General features: G+C 42.7%; 1 protein-coding gene across 1 annotated transcript; it reads left to right on the forward strand.

Moving 5' to 3' along the window:
* The first annotated feature begins 1,166 nt into the window (after window positions 1-1,166).
* Window positions 1,167-20,616, forward strand: LOC115017810 (zinc finger and BTB domain-containing protein 16-A-like). The gene is given in 8 exon segments (XM_029446504.1): window positions 1,167-1,180; window positions 2,437-3,072; window positions 3,074-3,679; window positions 6,004-6,101; window positions 8,437-8,523; window positions 15,496-15,666; window positions 16,734-16,901; window positions 17,943-20,616. Coding segments are annotated over 8 exon segments (2,010 nt in total). The 3' UTR covers window positions 18,173-20,616.
* Window positions 20,617-20,986: the final 370 nt, after the last annotated feature.

Here is a 20,986-nt window from a genome sequence, read left to right on the forward strand (position 1 = left end):
AACGTTTTGTTTCCATCTAGCAACCATCTGTTGAAATGTCACAAATTAAAACGATCGCCGTAGCAGAATACAAGTTGTCTTTCAACATCTCACTGTCCGTCAGTCAGACACAAGTTTTATTTATGTCACTCTTGGTCCCCTCCCCCCAGTTGCCCAACATTGCTTGCACACCAAAGAACCACTCCCACATCTTTGGTTGACTTTAAAGACAAAAAGTGTGTTCTCCAAATGTGTCTCTAAACATTTTTCATTCCTTGTATTTTCTACATAGATGTTGTGGCAGTTCTAACAGCATAGATTTATTAGTTAAACTGAATTTTCTTCCTTCATCCAAGTATAACTTTGTATCAAAATGAAGGTAAGCAACACAACATATTTAGGATAAGCTCTAAGTTAAAAACTTAAAAGGAAACATTTATGTTGAGGCAGACAACCTCCACCAAAAAAGGTTTGTCTTGTTCTACGTCATAAACGTATAATGCATCTTTTATGATTTGTGCTGTAATAACAAAAAAAGAAAATAATTGCTTTTTTTTAACAGATTGTTACTTCAATATTTGGTAAATTGTAAATAATTGTAAAACTTTTGACCATCCCTGTTCTACACTATTTTTGCAGGAACACCTCCAGTGCTAAAGGACATCACTACCAAATGTTACCACAAATGTTGAGCTTAATGTTCTTGATTTTTCCAACACTAGAAGCAATTAGAGCTACATAACGTCATAGTGTAATATTATCCACTATCACCATTTTGACTCCAAAGTCTTATCTTTATTTTAATGTGAGTCTTAAACTGACTATAACATAAAGTTCTCGCAAACCAAATGAATGTATTAAAACATTTAAATTCTTAAATCTGGCTGCAACAGTAATACTTATTAACTGGGCATCAAGGCACATTTATTACAAGTCAATTCAAAGTGCTTAACATAAAACACCGAAAGCATCGAGACAAATCAATAAATCGATCGTTATTTTCTTACTATTCTTCAAAATAACACTAGCAAACGTTTCAACACGTGGTTCTCGAGACAGGTTTTACTTTGAAAGTTCTCCCCGGAAGTGTTGTTTTCCCCCTGCTGGTTTGACTGTCGTGGCTAGGTGATGATTTGCTTACTTGGAGCAGGACTGAGTTTGGAGCGGGTACTGTGAAATGTGTAACCATGATGTTGCCTGGGTAATCAGCGGAGGACGTTAGGAGACAGAGGTAAGATCAACTGTGACAGCCGACACTTTTACTATTTCTGCTGGTCATTTCAGGGGATTCTGCTCCGATGAACTACTTTCCAGTCTCAGACTAATTTCAACAATTCATATTTTAAATAATGTCAGTTTTTTGGCGGGTTGTTATAATATCGTTTTAAAGCAGACATGTGGAAATCGACCCCAAGTTTGGCCGCAGCCTGATTTAGGATTTTACAAACTTGATCAAGCTCAGATTGTGTCGCGCGACATATCATTGGACTATTTTTGGATAGATTGTGGTCTTTTATTTTCGCACACCACGCGTCCCCTCTTAACACCGTGCTGACAGTAAATAAGCGCGTTGAGAGGGTTAATTTGTCGCAATGTGTTTGTATAATAAATGTAGATTGTGCGTCTGCACCTGATGCGCTCTGATGTTGCGGTTAGTTGAGGATGCAGCCTGTCAGCATCACTCGAGGTGCTGCTGAGTGGTCCGACACAAATCATCATACAGAGTCTAATCTTCACTCAGATTGTCATTTAAGGATTTAAATGTGGTGAAAATACACGTATTCAGTCCGAATTGCGATTCTTTTCCACGCTCTCGTCAATTTGATAGTTTTATAACTTATTTAGGGATTTTTAACAGAGCGGCTTAATTGTCTTGAACACGACTAATCATGAACGTGCTCAGCCTAAATGAACTAATCAGCCCTTCAAGGCGTTTGTTAATAGCAAGCCTACCTGTTGAGGGCACGTGTGCGTGTGTGCGTGTGTGTGTGTGAGAGAGAGAGAGAGAGAGAGAGAGAGAGAGAGAGAGAGTGTGTGTGAGCTGCTTGATAAATTGAACCGTCACCTCTCAGTATGCAGACGTTATTACAGCGACGTGACCGCTCTCTACGAGACCTCAGACTAATCACCTGCAATAGAAACTGTTGCTTTGTGCTTATCGACCTGTTGTCTGCTTTTGGTTCTTAATTAAAATAAGTAAACATGTAGGGTGCATGAACAAAATCCCCTGAAGTGGGGATATATTTATATACGCAATATATTTAATTTGCTATATATTTATTTATACTGTTTAAAAAAAGTATTCCTATTGATTGATCATGGATGAAAGTGTACACTGGAGTGCAATTATTCACCGTTTTACATCACATTGTAAAGTGAGAAGGGCACTAATGATCCTCTACCCTCCCCCTCCACCCAAACCACAGACCTACAACCAGCTGAAGGCAAGTGAAGCAGGCAGGACAGCCACACCTCATGCGTGGGCTCGGCAAAGGTCCGAGTGGATACGGGTCTGACAAACATGGGTGTGCTCCAGCTCCACAATCCCACTCACCCCGGCACGCTCCTGCAGCGGGCCAATCAGATGCGTTTGTCCGGAACCTTGTGTGATGTCATCATCACGGTGGACGGGCAGGAGTTCCCGGCGCACCGCACCGTCCTGGCCTGCACCAGCAAAATGTTCGAGATCTTGTTCCACCGCAGCAGCTTACGCTACGCCCTGGACTTCCTGTCCCCCAAGACCTTCCAGCAGATCCTGGAGTACGCCTACACCGCCTCGCTCCAGGCCACGGCCGAGGACCTGGATGACCTGCTGTACGCCGCTGAGATCCTGGAGATAGAGTACCTGGAGGAGCAGTGCCTGAAGGTGCTGGAGACCATCCAGGCGGAGGAGACCGAGGAGGTGTCGGTGAGGACTCACAGCTCCGCGGACCCCAGTGACCACAGCCGGGCCAGGCACTGGAGGCACATGTTGATGTCCAAGAAGCATTCCATACAGGACGGACCCAACCGCATCAGTCCCACCGCTCTACACCACCTGGCGCTGTACCACATGACGGAGGGGAACTCTCCCGGCACAAGGGCCCGAGGCGGCTTCTGATTTGAGCCCCAAGCTGGACACGGAGGTCGATATGGAGAGTTCCCAGCAGCCTCAGCGTCGCAGTGCAGAGTCATCCCAAACCTTGTCTCTGGATCCAGGCAGAAGAATAAAATCAGAGAGCATGCAGGTAGATGACGCCAGCGGCTGCGAGGGCAGGTCCTCCAGCGCCGGGGAGGGAAGCTGCATGTCAGACCATCCCAGAGACGACGGCCCGGGGACTCCACTGAGAGGCAGCGTGATCACCAGCGCCCGAGAGATGCACACAGGCCCCGAAGACGGAGGCCAAATAGTGGGGAACTCTCTCGACTGTTTCCCCGGGATCTCGGAGAAACATCTGGCCTCCATTTACTCTGTGCCCTCCAACCACACAGGGGAGGGGATGCTGCCAGTGTCAGTTTCAGTGGCCCCGTCCCTGGGCGTCCCGCTGGATCCGAGGGCCTACGGCGGCCTACTGCATCAAGGCTTGTTGCACAGGGAGCTCCTCAGCAGGCTGGGCCAGTTTGCAGCAGGGATGAGGCACGAGGGCCAGGCTCAAGGCCAGCAGTGTTGTAGCGAGTGTGGGCTTCAGCTACACAGCAGGCAGGCCATGGAGCAGCACAGGTAACATGCACAAAACATCCATCAACACCACCTTTTCTGAAGCATTACAGTACATTTTAAATCTATTTTAGTATCTTGAGTAATGGAAAATTAAACAAAAAGACAATTGATATCCAGTTCATAACACTGCTACACTCACTGCTCAACATTTCGTCTGACAAATATATGTTGCGTGTAATAAAAGATGTGAGGGATGTGCAGGTGCATGTGTGCGGTATGATGAATGTGAGCTAAGTAGTTGATTATGCTGTCAGGAAAAGCGCCGGACACATAACGTTAAAATACTATGAGCTGGAAGGAGCAACAGCAAATATGTAAATTTATTCTCAGGGACACCTGCACTCATGTCTTAACAGTGAGATGTCTTGGGAAGTTTTGAATCGGGTCTTTGTGAGGGATTTGATATAAAGAGGCCTTGGTGTCGCGTAACGCTGTTATTTACAAAGCCTTATTTTCTAAATTCTGTTTGATTATTTGTGCAGAAGCGTGCCTCGCACAACAGGCTGTCTCCCAGGGTATTTGATATGCATTCCTTTGCATCAGTAGAGAGGAGCCGCTCAGCAGGGACCGGGCTGGACGCCTCAGCTAGATGATGGATAACTTCTGCTTCACGTCCTGCTCTGTTGTTTTTTGTTCGTTCCTCCTTTATTCTCCAGCCTGTCAGTTTAGATTTCGTCATCGTACACAAAAAGTTACAGCCTATCTCAATGGCATTTCTCATTAACTTGATTGCACATGTTTATAATTGTGCATGCTTGGCAGTGTTTGACTCATCCCTAATCATTAGAAACAAGACAATCTGTGAGCCAAATGTCCTAATATGCAGTTAACTCATGATTAGGATCGCAGCCTTTTCCTGTCTGCGCCCGTGGCTGACATTTCAGCCTCGTGCCGCTCCAGAGTTGTGTTGAAACCGCCCGGTGAAACAGAGCATCCTGTGGGATATTTAGTGATGCGCGCTGCTTACTCATGGAGACAGGCGGATGTCCGCAGGTTGAAGGAGTTGCATTGGCGGCACTGCTTAAGGATGTAATGAAGTTTCTGTAGGTCTGTAACCAGGTCACTGAGCATACACCTGCTCTGCAGATTGACATTTTGTAGTTGTTAGAGAAGTTTCTTCTCGCACCGTCTTAGTGTGAAAAACTTTGGAAATGAAACAGATTTGGTTGCAATGTTTTTCTTAAATAGTAAAAATAAAGAAATTGAAATTAGAAATATGCAATAATTTTTAAAGGAGATGCCTTCATAACAAAATGAAAAGGTCAGGTCATTTTTAAAGGTTACTGAAACCTCTGCTAATAAAGCTAATTATAGGAGCATTGTGCATGTGTGTTTTCAGTATTCTTCATTTCTTTTTACTTAAAATAAATTATTGTCATTGAATCCTTTTTAGGAATTGAAATAATACCATTAATTTATATGGTGTGTTTTGCCTTTTTAAATTATTTTTGTGGGGCCTTTTATGATGATGACTCAGACTGCCTGGCCATCAGGATACCCAAAGTAAAAGTCTCACATGAATGCTCAAGTAAAGGATCATCTTTCTTCAATCAAACAAGTTTGTAGTGCTCCTGAGCATGTAGCTCCAGAATTATTCCTCCATCATATGTTAATGTTGTTTTCATGCGTGCTAAGTTACATCTCAGGACTCATTTATGTTGACCGCAGAGTGTGTTTAATGGTGGACTCTTTTTAGACTGTTAGCAGGGTGATATAAGGATAACAGTACAGATGCCTTGCATGCTTGGATGTGTGTGATATGATATGATAGGTTTTGCTGCCGGCGGAGCTTCAGCGAATCATCGTCTTTTCTCCTTCTCATTGCAGTTACAGGAGAAGTGTGTGTGTGTGTGTGTGTGTGTGTGTGTGTGTGTGTGTGTGCGTGTGCGTGTGTGTGTGTGTGTGTGTGCATGCTATGCTGGGGCGTGAGTTTGCGTGAATGTGTGTGTGTGTGCATGTTATGCTGGAGCGTGTGTGTGTTCTCGTGTGCGTGCCCAGTGTCTTGCTGTGCTGGCGGGTGGAGGCACGCGTATGTCTGCACTCTGAAATTAGCCTGATATCCTATTGTCTGTGTTCTTTTAGCATTCATGCGTTGTGATTCACAACTCCAAGGGCCTCTTACACTAATGATGTTTCATTCAGCGAGGGATTTCTTGCCGGAATTAAAACATGCTCCTCTTGTTACGAGGACAATGATGCTTCTGGGTTTGGGAGACCTTGCAGAAAAAAGGCGCAGAACCGAGATACTTTTATTATCACAAGTGCTTTCTCGCTCTGTTGTCATCTCTGTTAACACGCTCGCATTTGTGTTTGTCTTTGCACAGGAGGCTGCATAACGAGGAGAAAGGCCACGGCTGTGAATACTGTGGCAAACACTTCCAGGACAACATGCGACTAAGGATGCACATGCTGTCTCACACAGGTACTTAGTAACTCTCACAATCTCATCTCAGAGTATTCAGTGCTTATGAAGCCTCTTGATAGTGCGGCCTTTCAAATGCACCTGTTCATACTACAACCCCCCCCCCCCCCCCCCCCCCTCCTCCTTCTCCTCCTACCAGTTAGTGCTGCTCCGAATACTTGGATCATGCTTTCTTTTTTCCATGCTTAGGTCTGTGTACCTCTCCCTGCCCTCTCCTCTCCGCCACTCTCTAGTCTCTCTCTCTCTTTCTCTCTCCATTTGAATCGTTTCTGTGTTTTTTCGGAGACTCTGGCGGCTCGCCAGCTCTGCCCCTTCTGAGTGATGACATCATCAGCTGCCGGCAGGCCTGGGTGTTCTGCCAGTGTTCCGAAGCGTGTGTGATGGCTCGCTCGCAGATGTGTGTCCAGGAACACACTGTACCCAAATGCAGACTTAATCAGACCTGACTGCTCTCCCAGCTACTTTATCCAAAATAGAGAAAGAGGAGCAGAGGGGGGAGGGGTGGTTGAGGGGGGGGGGGGGGGGGGGATCAGGGACTAAAAATGAAACAGAAACAGAAACCTCAGTTGGAATATGTGTATAGACAAGGCGAGGTCCCTGTCCTCTCCGCCTTCTCTCTCTGAGGATTGTTTGGGACTGACATACTGCTGACAGATGAGAGAGAATCTGCTTCTTTAAACTTCACCTGAGTCGTCCCTGCAAACCCTCCACATGCGCCTAAACACACATTTTGTCTTGCATCACTCGTAGACCTTCGACAACACGCTTTGATTTTCAATTCGCAGTGACATCAACAGCAGCACCTTTAACCTAATTTGAATTTTTGCATAAACTCCCCATCCCAATGTGTCAACCCATAATACCACCCAAAAAAAAAGAGATGTGGATCTCATTTCTTTGTCACTGTGTATTTCGGTATAGCAGCCTTAGATCCCGCTGGTTGCTAAGGAGCGAGTGCTCCACTGCTCTAATGGGCTGATTTGGTATTCAGCTCGATGCTGGCTCTTATTTTGGTATGCCAGACAAAGTGTTTTGATGGAGGACGATTGCAGCCGCGTCTGGAGACAGTTTGATGGTTTATGGATGAGAGCACACTCCGTGCCTTTGACTGCACAAGACAATGCACTATGTTCTCTTCTTCCCTTATCACACAATCTCACACAACACAACACACCACACTGGACAGCGTCACACAACATCAGGATCTACAACACTGTTCTACTGTTACGCCTATATAAGACTACTCGCCACCAAGTTTTATTTTTGCTTCCGTGTAACAAAACGCACCATTCCAAAACAGTAACCAGTTTGTTTTCAAAAATTGTTGTTTTTAGAAATGAACAGATTGGGGCTTTTTTGTTATTTGTGTTCAGCGCTAAGGAACAGTGGCACAGTGTCTGTGTATAGAGGCATCGTAAGAGTTGAAAGAGGACCACATTTAGGCTAGAGCGTTCAGAGTTCCCAAAGCTTGTGGGTGTTTTAATGAGTCATTTTAACTTCATTTAAAGCCAGCTGAGCAGAAAATAGATCAGTGAATGAGCCCTGGGCCAGTATGGATCTGCAACCGATTTACATCTCTGTGAGAGCCAACCCACATCCAAACAGCTGTGTGTGTGCGCGTGTGTGTGTGTGTGCGTGCGTGTGTGTGTGTGTGTGCGTGTGCGTGTGTGTGTTGCGCGCATATCTTGTCCTATGTGTCTGTCTGTGCAGGTGTGAGGTGAGTGCAGAACAAGGATGGAATATTTCTGCGAGCAGTATGCATACTTGTCTCTTTCATGTCTTCATCAGAATAGACAAGGGCATTCCAAAGGTGAACTGGGAACTGTAGTTACAGTGCATGCAATGGGATTTGGGGTGTTGACTCTGAAGTGTTTTGTTTTTTTTGATAAAGTGATGTGCCGCAGGCGGTAGCGTCTGCTGTAGAGAGAACACCCAGTCCTTCTGTGGCCTCTCAGGCAGACAGTCTGCTCACTGTTCAGAGACTGATAACAGGGCACGGTAAATAAAACTCTTCAGCTCGGCTCTTTTCTGTCAAGAAGAAGGGCCGTTGCACCCTGTCTGGTGCTTTTGTTCGTCCTGAGTTGTGTTTTTATTGCGCTTTCCTCTGCTCCATTGTACTCTGCGCATTCACTTCCTTGTGTTAACACCTGAAAAGCACAAGGGTGTCTCTCTGGTGACTTTTGAATTTAGGCGCCTTTGTTCCCATCTTGTTGCCTTTTTCCACAGCTCTCTTTGAAATGCCGAATTAACTGACTTACTCTACAATTATGAACACGCATGTTTGTGTTAACTGTCTGATGAAGATACCTTATCATGAATTTGATTTCATCCACAGCTCCTGCAGAGGCGCTGGTGTGTGATCAGTGTGGAGCAACGTTCTCCTCAGAGGATGCTCTGGAAGCCCACAGGCAAACACACACAGGTACTTCACAAAAAACACACACACACACACACACACACACACTAATACACATTATGTCTAACCTGGACAGCATGCATTGAACTGTCAAGTAAGCCGTGACTACGGGACTTGTGATGGGTCTAAACTTGCCTGTCATGCTGGCTCTGGGTTAAACTGTTCCTGTCATGATGCTCCATAATTTATCAACATGGCAGTGGGAGGCCCTCTCACATATCACCCACTAATATCTCTTGGCATCCAAACCCACTGCATGCCACTTTGCCACAGATGTAGCTTTACAGCGCCAGCATTACAGTTTCACAGACATACCATCCTCACCTCCTGCGTGTGGAATTATTTACCTCACACTCAACAACAAGATGAACACTTTGTTTTTGTTTTTTTATATTCTCAAATGTTTGTACAACCTCTTCTTGTGACTGTGCTAAATATCTTGCATTAACAGTTGGCATCAGGATGAATCCAATTGTTTTCATCTTAAAAGTTGTGGGTTTTTTCGCTACACGAACTCTTTAGAGTTTGGAACAACTTGCGTGAAGAGCTGAAGTCACGTTTTCTTCCTTTTAAATCAATTCTTAAAAAGCACATTACCAGACTTCTATATTGTCAGAAGCAAGCAAGCAGTAGCAAAGTGCTTTATAGGAAGAGGAAAAGGGAAACTAGGAGAAATTAAGTGGACAACCTATTAAATAGAAGCTAATTTATAAAGTCAAGTAAAAAACTAATGGGCTTTAAGACTAGGCTTTTTTAAATCAATAAGTATTTGTATTAGTGTTATTATTACTTCTGGTGCCACTTGATTATTATTAGAGTTATGAAAGGTTTATAAGTCGTCAGTAAAGACCTTTTTAATGGTAATAAGAAAATAATTAATACTTTCTCCATCAACTGTATTACCTGTGAGGGCCAGGTGAAACTCAACACTAGCTAACACAATGTACATCAGTGCATCAGTTATAATCCATAGAAATAAATAAATATAAGGATTTTGAAGTTTCTTGCATTGTTTTTTTAGCTTTAAGTAATTTTTTAGCAAAAAATAAAAATATTTACGACCAACCTCTCTAATGTCCATTTCCTTCTGCTTTTCTTATCCTTCTTTGATAGTAAAATTAATATGTTTGGGCTTTTGGAGTCTCGGTTGGAAGACATCCCCTTGGGCTCTGGAAAATGATCATGGGCGTGTTTTTACTTCTGTCCAACATTTTATAGAACAAAAGATTGATACATTAATCAGGAAAATAATAAACAATAATGAGGCAGATGAATTGATATTATAAATATTGGTTAGTTGCAGCTCTATTTTAAAGAGGACAAAAAAGGCCATGACCCAGTTTTTCAACACTATAATAATAAACACCACATGATCAGTGAAATATGAAGCCAGTTCTTAAGCCTTGATCATTGTCTTTGATAAGCTCATTATTGACAACCTGTAAAGCCTTAATGAGCATGCCTTGTAGGGAAGAGGCGCTTTACTCTTGAATATTATCCCATTAGCTTGAAGTGAGAAAGACATAACAACAGTTGTTTGACTCAAAACTCCAACTGTGAATAAAAGCTGCATTGTTGTCAGACGATACATATGCCTGACAGTGTCTGAATCCACACCTTTTCTGCTACTGTCAGAGAAAGGTGATAACCCTCTCAGGAGCATTGGCATGTAACTGTAACTCCAGGTGGCACACACAGTATGAATACTTAATGGATGTGGACATGGAGGGGTGTTAACGGTGCCCAGAAGTTTCTACCCTCATCTCCCCAAGTTGTAAACATCCAGAGCTCGGTTTCAGCTTGGCAGTGTATCCAGAGCAGGGTACAGGAGGGCATTACTCTCTCATTTTGTCGTGATCTCAGCTCGCTCTGCTGTGACGCATGACCCTTTTCATTGACTCCTATTGTAGCTCTGAAGCCAACGCTGACATGAGCTACAGGTAATTTAATTAGCTGTGTCTAGGATATGCTCCAACTATATTACAACTAAATATAACCTGCATTTGAGTTCTCTTAAAACATAGGATCTTTCAGGGCCGATTGTGCCGCTTCCTCGGCTTTAATTTGCCATGTGGCATAACCATTGAGCCAAATGAGTTTCTTCTTAGCAGATTAACACTTGTCAGACCTCAGCAGCTGCAGCACTGCTGCCCACCTCCTCTGGAAGGCAAATAATATTACTTTTGGGAGACCTTACTCTGAAGCAATTTGGCAACACTGGCTACAGTGAAAGTCTCTTAAGCTATTTTGATATGTCAGAGGTGAATGGCCGTGGGTTGTTAGAGATCAAAGGGGGGGTGGGGGATTTGGGGGCAGGGTGGACTGTTGGAAGGGAAGGGGGTAGGGGGTATGTGAGGACTTCCTGAGGGCAAGAGGATTGCTGCTGGTGTTGGATGCCAGGACTGAGAGGAAAACAACATCATGTGCTGCTGTTTACTCCTCACCACAGCACTGTCATAGTCTCCTCTGACCTACTTGTCAGTGCCGAAAATAAAATAATGGATCTGTCTCCGAATTGCTCTAACAACAAAGGGGTTTGTTTCATCAGAGCAAGTCAAGGGCTCTGGGGCACCGAGCTCTAAATTTTTGGAAAACCCAAGACTGTAGCTTATCTACAGCAGGCGCAGAAATTGACTGTATATGCTTGAAGACATGCTGGCTGACCATTTCGCCACCTTGCCTTCAAGGCAAAGGCCATAAGAGTGCTGCCTTTGTGTACTCACAACAGCTGCACTGTTTCCACACTTTACAGACTGCTTCATCAAGGGAATAATATCACCTTCTGTCCGAGTCTTAATTAAACAGTCCAGTAGTTCATTCAGATACAGCCCGGCCTTTATAATGCAGACCCTTTAGCTCGCCTAATTGTGTGTTCGTCATCATACTGCACCCTTCTGTTAGTACCCAGCTGTAATTCATACAAGCCTTAAACTGAATTGAACTATGCTCTGTTTGGCCATTGGGCACCCAGTATTTATTTGCACTCACTGTCATGATACACAAAGCCCCGGGATGCCCTGACATTTTCACGTGGAGTGAAATACAGCAGATAAAGAAAATATTGTAAACGTTCTAGGAATCTAGGCGAGTGAACCAACGTGTGACCTCAATGAACCGATCCATGGAATGGTGGTTAAACACGAGCAACGTATCTCTTGTTGCATTAATTATTAAGTCGGTTGTTCCTCACTCGGGTAGATTAGCAGGCTGCAGATGAGCGCCCGGGGTTGTTTGAGGTACTGTAGTGTTTGTGTATGTGCTTCTCCAGCCGCCACAACTACAGGGGCCTGTCGGCATGAACACAGACAGTACAGTGTCATGTGAGGTCTTGCATGACTGTGTATGTTTAACTGGGTGATATCAGTGAGCACACAGTATATACGCTAAGCACCCTTAGGACATAGCTTATAGTGTCTTCACATTGCATACTCTAGCTAGTGGACATGAACAGCTATGATGTAATGTTGTAAATTGTAAAATCTGTGTGAAATTCCTCGCCCCTTTCTAGGGCAGCAGAAGATTTGCTTAGCTTTGACTTGCCTGTCATTCTCAATTTACTCAAACAAATAACCTTATTAGATCAAATTGTGCAAGCTTTTATTTAAATAATGCAGTTCAAATGAAATGTTTTGTTTCCATATATTTCAGCACATGTTAAAGAGAAATTATTCACAAATCAATCAGTTTAATTGCTGGGCTGCGGACACTAAAGTTAAGATTAACACAGAAGAAATTATACAGATTTGCAGTCGTGACTGAATACAATCTCTTGTTCAATTTGCAGTGGGTTTACTCCCAGATTCTCAGGGTGGGAAAACTTTTGTTTGCCGCTTGAAAAGAAACAGGCTGCGCTTATTTGTGAATGAAGGGATTAGCTTGAACACTTCACCCCAACAAGGACCATGATCCTATCTGGTTGCCTAGACACATGGTTTTGTTTCTTAGGCAGCGTGAGAGCGTGGCTGGCTCCCACCTCGGTTGGACTGAATAAGTGGCAGATGTATGAAGGCAGACCATGTTAAATCACATGAGCATACAGAAGGTCTTAGTGGAGATATGCTGAAATAGCATAGCAACCTCAAACCGTCCTGAATTACTAACCTAATTGTGCCGTAGACAAGCAGCTCAGTAATATAATGCTGACAGTAAATGTTTATATTTTCTGCCTCATAGCAGATTTGCCTGAAAGTAAATCATTATTCCCTCTGTTATGGCTCCCTCCCACTAAACACAATGCCCAGTCGACTCTCCGGCCTTTGAGGAATACCATTGATTACATGGTATTTACCCCATTGAGGGCCAAGGGTCAGGGGTCATCCTGTGCCTTAAAACCCAAATCCCAAACCCATTGTCTGGTTAAGGGTGAGAAAGCAGGGGGCAATGACAGCCAACTTTAGGGCTTATTCTCTCATAAAGAAGCTCCTCTACACTTATTACCAAAGCTTACTGGAAAACTCTACAACTGCAAATCCTTTTTCTTTGAAAAGTTAACAGAGCGCAGCGCGGCGAAATGCCACCACTAACGCACACAAACACTTCCTTGCCTCTGAAAGGTTTTTGTTTACACTTCAAGATATTATTTGTTATTTTTATTTTCGGCATTCGGTTGCGCAGAATCAAACCGAAAGCGACTGCTGAGCTGTTGTCACCGTGTGTCAACCCGAGATCAAGAGTGAGATTCTTGTGACAGAATATTTGTCATATTTCTTTACTCAAGTTTCAGTATTGGTGGTGACAGAAGGATCAGGATATACATCTGTGAGAGTCTGCGAGTGTGTCAGGGAGTAACGGTTTAACCTCCACAAAGAAACTGGGATGTTAAACAAAGTACGCAGGCTGCATTGAAACACGCATTTACAATGTATGATAGCTAATAAAGAGAGAGTGGAGGAAGCATGATTAAAGTAGCTTTGAAGTATCTACAAGGTGGTTAATGTGTTATTCGGCTGGCTGAGGGCTCTGCTCTGCTCCGCTCTGCCTGCAGCTGAAGTATCCAGGACACATTGGAACAGAAAGCACTCCCCCTGCTGGCTGCAGCAAATATTACAAGAGTTACTGGTTAAAGTGCATCAAGGCTTCCACATCACAGGTCATGCAAAGACTGCATTTTGGGCTTTTTAAATGCCTTTAGTCTTTTTTCTTTTTTCTTTTTTTAGATGGATCATAATCCCGACTCAACAGTTGCATAGTGCACTGGCATTAGTTAGGTATGACTCAGGCAGAAAGTGAAGCTGGTCAGACTGTGAAAGGATTTCCTGTATGGTCAGCGGATAAGGGGAGTGGGCAGGGCGCAGAGGCGTTGAGAATGGAGAGCCTTTTGTTTTCAACTAAAATATTGTGATCCGTGGTTGAGAAAGGGCCTTGGTCATTAGGCGACAGCATAAAGACAGGGATTGTAGGAGTTACGTGAGGAGCCTATGACTAATGTGCTTGGTCAATGAGGGCCTGAACCTCATTGTGTTCCCTTTGTGCAAAAGTCCAGAGGCTAAAGCCTCTGAACAGGTGCAGTTGAGTCCGCCGGATCGCCTCTACGCAGGATTGTTAAGATCAGGGAATGTCTTTCATCCTGTCTTCTTTCTGTTAATGATTACAAATAATCAGTTCTATTAGTGAACATTTCAAAACCAGGATCAAAAAGAAGCACCATCATTTCAATGATGAGGTTTTGTGCTTCTATGCCAAATTATACTTATCTGTGAAATGTGAAGTCTAAAACAGCGCCTTGCTTTGTGTGAGAAAATTGTGATACATGGATTAGTAAACAATGCACGGTGAATGTTTCTGATTTATCTCAGAAAATGTGAATTTGCTTGATTTGTTTCTTTTTCTTTCTACTTTTAACAGGCTTGTCTGTTAACTTGATTGAACCTAAAGCAAGAGTCTGACACTCTTCCCTCTTAGTATGAGTGTGCTGTATCCCTTTCCCTGCGTTAATTCCAATTTAATTGCCAGTTGCCTCAAGGCACTTCAATAACAGTAACAAATGATTTGATTTAGTGGACCTCATCAGACTGCATTTTAAATGCGACACAGCAACCCCACTTGAATTCCAATGAAGTGCTGGCACAGTCCTCTGTTTACTAATGATCCTCCACTGGAGATGTCTGATTGAATCTGAGTCAGGAGCAATGGGACCTGCTAGCATTGTAAATGATCTGCATCCTGAACAGACAGAGAAATAAGGACCTCATAATCTCACATTAAAGCCTCACTCTCCAGGACATGCACATTATGTCCAATGCAGCTGATTAACCAGTCCCTTAGTCTGACCGCGTATATGAATTTGCATCGGTGTGATTGTCAGAATGGATTTGAGTGCTGGCGTACACAGCATGTAGATCAAGTGTTGACTGTATGACAGCCAATGGATCTTCTTCACATTGCCATTTTGACTTGAGCTACTTTGCCAGCGACTCCCCATCTGTATTCCTCTCCACACCGTGCAACAGGAAAGCAGCCCCAAAGAGATGCCAGGTCACACACAGGATTAAACTGGATTGTGTTTTTTCCTGCAGTCCTGCCTTTAATGGCTTGATATCACTACTTAACATTCTGCACAGAGCGCATAGTGTAGGCATCATTTAGGGTGGAGCTACTATCAGCCGCTCTTTGAGCACAGAGACAGAGGACTTCACAGGCTGGAGCTGACTCCTGATGGGGAATGAAGAGAATAATTACACATCTAACACACCAGGAAGCAGCCATTGATTGTGTGATTGGCATGCTGTGCATTGTGTGGGAAATTCTTAAAGAAAACAATGACTTTCATGGTTTAAAATAGAACGTATAAAGACTTGCAGTTGAAAGTGCCTCTGGGCTTTTAGGGGAGTTAGTTTAGGTAGAGGCACTTGCTCTTTGAAAGAAGCTTTTCCCTCAGAGGACTCACACAAAGTTGAAGTGACCCAGTTTCCCCACTTAAGGCCCTGTCTGTGTATGGTACTGAAATAACTGTGCGTCTGTGTCTTGTGCGTTCTCCAGGGACTGACATGGCGGTGTTCTGTCTGCTGTGTGCAAAGCGCTTCCAGACCCAGAAGGCCCTGCAGCAGCACATGGAGGTCCATGCAGGCATGCACAGCTACATCTGTAGCCACTGTGAGCGCCCTTTCCCCAGCCACACTACCCTCAAAAGACACTTGCGCTCACACACGGGTAAGAGACGGATCATTTGCACCATCGTCGTCGTCTATAGCGTACAGGCATGCAGTGTCAAACGCATGCATGTGTTGTAAAAGAGACTGCTGTATTTATTTTTGTATATGGGTTCATTTCCTTAGGTTACTGGCTTTAAGGTTTAAGTCAATTTGCATGCATCCTTTCCCACCCTCTTATTCACTTCTCTATAAGATGACTCACCTCTCTGATGACAGCACTGTACCGTTATGGCCGGTGCATATTTTGGGCAATTTCATCCTGTTTATATTTTGGGTTCTTAGACAGCCTTTGGGCTTCTGCAATTCATGGCTGTCAGTTCTAGTGTGGTTCACCCAAAATGATAGAGGAAACCCAAATAAATATTGAAGGAAAAGCAAATGGAAATGACTTGTCTGTGTGTTCTACCAAGGGTGAGTCTTAGTGCCGCAGGAGACAGAGAGATATTTACTGAAAAGATGTCCCCCTTTCTTCTTTTACCTTAAATAACACTCCCAGCTGTCAGGATGGCTTGATGTCTAGACAGGAGAAATACATAATTGATGTGAAGAGACAGAAGTGAAGGGAGTTTTGGCCATGGCAGCGTATCTTGTTTGTATGCCATTCTGCTTGGAAGTAACATTTTGTAAATGTCATCTGCTCCACAGTGGGGTGGGGGATTGGGGAGAATCGGCCTGTAATGAGGAGAGCAATGTATCCTCTGACTTGGCTGTTGCTGTGGACACTGAGATAATGAGGCACATAGGTCATTGGAGATGAGTCAAACCCTCAGCCTAGGAGAGAAATAGATTAACTACAGTATAGAGAACAGAGCCGTACATGCCTTAAGGACTTTTATTAGCTATTAGCAGACAGCCAAGAGGAGTGTTCTCATGTCATAACATTAGCAACGTCTGAAAGAACATTATTTCGCCGCTTGATATGCATGTGCAGAAAGGGCTCTGTGACTATTTGACCTACGCAGCTACATCTGCGCCCATACAATGTCGTGCCAAGGATGAAGTCGGCCTTTAATGCCTCTCACGATAATGGGCTTTGTTGGTGTTGTGACACATTTGTGTTTTCAGGCGATCACCCGTTTGAGTGTGAATTCTGCGGGAGCTGTTTCAGAGACGACGGCACGCTGAGGGGCCATAAACGCATCCACACAGGAGAGAAGCCTTATGAGTGCAACGGCTGTGGGAAGAGGTTCAGCCTTAAACACCAGCTAGAAACTCACTACCGTGTACATACAGGTGAGAGTTCAGAGACAAAAACACACTCGCACACACAGAAGCGCAGGTGCTAATAATAGGGGTGATTTCGTAGCTTTATTCAATATCTTTAAATTTAAAAGACTAGAATATTGCTTTATTTGTTGATATCAATGACAAGTGTGTATATCTTATTCTTCCAAACGCCAACGTAGTTTAATTTGACTCAGTGCCACATACACCGTGCTCATACTCACTTAATGTGTATTAATACGCAGCTTAAAGTAGTCCTCCACAAATGCACTTTTACTTCTGTTTGAGTAACATTTGTTAAAAACTACAGTGCCCGGATGTTTAAGAATATTGCATAGCCCTTTTTTTTTTATTGCAACCCTATATTCTTGTGACCTATTTTAAAGATTTACGTCTTCTCTCGGAACAAATTGGCTTTGGGCTGAGTTCCACAGACAGGGTAGGGAAGTCGGAAAATATTAAGTGTCAGACTAATGCATTTATGTTTTTGGTCTTTTTGTGGTAATGTTGACAAAAGGAAAAACATAGAATAATGGCAGTTTTTAAAACATTTTTACAGCTAAAATGACAAATATCTTATTCTTTGAGTAAAAAAAAGGGCATTCAAAATTCTGTTGAAATTGGGACTAAATACAGTAAATAATAATAACCACTTAATAGCTTTTGAAGCAATTTTATGGAAGATGAAACTTACAGAGTGCCTTTAAATGAAATAACTCTATTTATAAAACCCTATTAAACCATTGGAATATATCATTAAGATGTGCAACAGGTCTAACGTTTATGTCAGGTTACATTTGACTGACTGCTACCTGATTCCTTGCTGAGGTCAGAGAGAAGCCTCTGTCGTATTTGTGGTGGATGACGCTGACTGGCCAATATCTAATTGGCAAACCGATATAGGTCTAATCCTGCCGCACAACCACTCACACCAACCACACAATACCACATGAAGTACAGTGGACTGAAATAGAGGTGAGTCCCGTTTCACCTGGCGGGCCCTCTGGCTCCGGGTCTACAAGGTTAATGCTGTATTGTTGAATTTTTCAGGTGAGAAGCCATTTGAGTGTAAGCTGTGTCACCAACGGTCCAGAGACTACTCGGCTATGATCAAGCACCTGCGCACTCACAACGGAGCGTCTCCGTACCAGTGCACCATCTGCCAGGACTTCTGCCCGAGCCTGGCCGCCATGCAGAAGCACATGAAGGGCCACAAACCGGAGGATGTGCCGGCGGACTGGAGGATAGAAAAGACTTACCTGTACGTCTGTTATGTCTGAGCAGGACTTGGACCCCACGCACGCACACGCACACGCACACGCACACACACACACACACACACACACACACACACACACACACACACACACACACACACACACACTATCACTGTTGGGTGAAAACCTCGTAACTCCAGTGTTGCTGTTTTTTCTTGCTGAAAGATTATATGTGTCTCTGTGGATTTAAAAAATTATATTTCAGACTCTTTTTGGATAAACTGAAAAATGCATTGTGTGAAGTTGTCGGTCTGGGAGATACAAGGTTTTTACCAGACAACAGAGACATGCAAGCACGAAAACAAACGTGTGTACACACTGGGGCTGCAACTAATGATTAGTTTCATTATGAATCAGATAATATTTTACGACTAAGTGTTGAATCATTTAGTCATGTCATGTAGTCACATTTTGGTGACATCTTCAAATAACCACTATAAAACGGAGAAAAGCAGTAAATTCTCACATTTTACTGAATATTTAGTATTTTCTCCCTGAAAAAAGACTCAAACACACAAATGGTTGACAATGAGTTTCCTGAGGACTTATTGTTTCAGCCCTAGTGCACACACACACTCTCCACACACACACAGTTTTGATAATAACTGTATCTGTAATGGATCCACTGTGGTTAAAGTCAACTGCTGACCTGTATGTGTAGCAGGAGATTGTTGATTGATTGATTGATTGATTGCTAAACCATCAGACAACCTGAGTCGTCTTCTATGATTGTGCAGTAGATGTTGAATAAAAATTCCACAAAGGCTCGATTGGCTGAACTTTGCAACATTTTCTCTCCTAAACTCTCGTGACTTTTATTTTCTGCTGTTGGATTTTTGTTTTGGAGTTCTTTATTTTCTGCATGTGTTACTTGAATGGCTGCCACGTTTTGACCTCATAAGCTTGATCTCTTTAATTGCCTTGTCTTTTTTTTTGCAGTGGATGTTATTGTTTCGAGGTAGCTGGCTTACAATTTGAGTTTATCTTGCAATGTAACCGGTTTTGCTATTTATATGTTGTTTATTTGTTACCAAATATGTGCTGGTTTTCATCACGGTGTCTCTTGGGATGATTTCTAGTAGAGCGAGCTCTACCTCTCCTCACTTTTAAATCTACTGCAAATTATTCAGTCATCAGTAGTTTTTAATTTTCTAACAAATACATAATTTAAATGGACAAGCAGTGTGGAAAAAAAACAGCCTCAACATGGCTTTTATGTGTAGTTTTTTATCAGTAACTATATATACATGTCTTATAAAATCACAGATCAGAATTTTCTAGGAGGAAATGAAAACATGAAAAGAAGTTGCTGTTTTTTTTATAAAAACATGAAAAGAAAATTCTGACATTGAATCACTATGAGCAGGTTATTGTCAGTTGTAGTGTAGCTGTAATGTACAAATTGTCATGTTATGTTATTCCCTTATGTGAGCCTAAAACAGGCCTTATAGATTTAAACATGTTGTATTTTTGTATTACAGTAATTTGCTATCTGTTTACATTTGGTATGATTTGAGAAACATCTTAATGTGTGTGTTTTATAAGTCTCTGGTTTGATCAAGATCCCTCCCTTGTGCCTCTTTTATAAGTAGAGCATTGATGTGCTTGAGTACATGGGTCTGTGCTATTGGTAGTTGTTTCTGGGTGTTTGTTTATTGTTACTTAATTAAAGATAGACTGCCATGTAGATCCACTTTGTCTGAAAAATTGCAACTGGAAGCAACATACTGTGATAGCGGCTGATACTCAAGCGTGTACTTTTTACTTCACAATTGCTTGAAACTTGCATCAAATTGTTCCCCTTCGAAGTGACAATGGACTGAGGTCTTTGGATGAAAACAGTGTGTACAGCAAATCTTGGCGTCTGTGGGCATTACCAATGCCTTCTTAAGTAGCCAACAACACTCAGTGCCATGAAAACACACATTCACTGTATCTATTCTACATGAACATGCACTATAAATGGATTTCCTTGGTGGACCAAAAGAAACAGAGCACTTTTGTTTGAAAAGGGTTTTTTTTTCTTTGATCTTTCTATGTTGTGATAATACAGATGTCCTTTTATTTGATGTGTCCTAGAAGGATGTGATTAGCATTGTTTAGATTATGTCAATGTCTGTCTACCTCAGGGCCAGATCAAAGCTCGACCTGGTATCCAATCAGGGTTGTTCTTCTTGCCATGTGTGCAGTAAAATCCCTCTTCATTACAGCTTTGTAACACAGTGTGTGAAAGTGTTTTCTCAGTGTGGATTCAGGCACAACTCTGTATGCGTCAGTGTTCGGTGGCATGGTTAAAAAAAGAATAAAACAATTTACTATTTTATGCATCTTGTCTCATTTGCCCACTGTTTCTGCTATCTGCATTCAATGTTGAAATTCTGTATGCCAATGTTTTCCAACATTTTTTTTACAGATGGTCTTCAATTAAAACCATCCGTCTTGTTCCAAATGTGCTCTGTGAATTGATTTTAAACGGGTTATTTAGCACAATTGATTATAGAAAAGTGGATACACTTAGGATAATATTTTTATACAATTGAACTGTAACTTGGTCAGGTCATTTTGAATGAGTACTTCTATTTGTACTTCGTCATTTCACTTTTTATCCATTACTCTTAGTGTCAACTATGTATTTCAACCATTTACAGGATATATGCGGGAATACAAAAGTAGCTTTTAATACTTTTTAAAGACCCTTTCCGTACATTTTAAGACCTCTTCACCACTTCGAGTTCTAGACGGTTACATGAGTGATTTTTATGCCATACCATATGATGACATTTTTCTTCAAAATTGTTATGGCATACTATACTTTGA

The sequence above is a fragment of the Cottoperca gobio genome, chromosome 13 (genome assembly GCF_900634415.1).
Source record: "Cottoperca gobio chromosome 13, fCotGob3.1, whole genome shotgun sequence".
NCBI classification, from domain to species: Eukaryota; Metazoa; Chordata; class Actinopteri; order Perciformes; family Bovichtidae; genus Cottoperca; species Cottoperca gobio.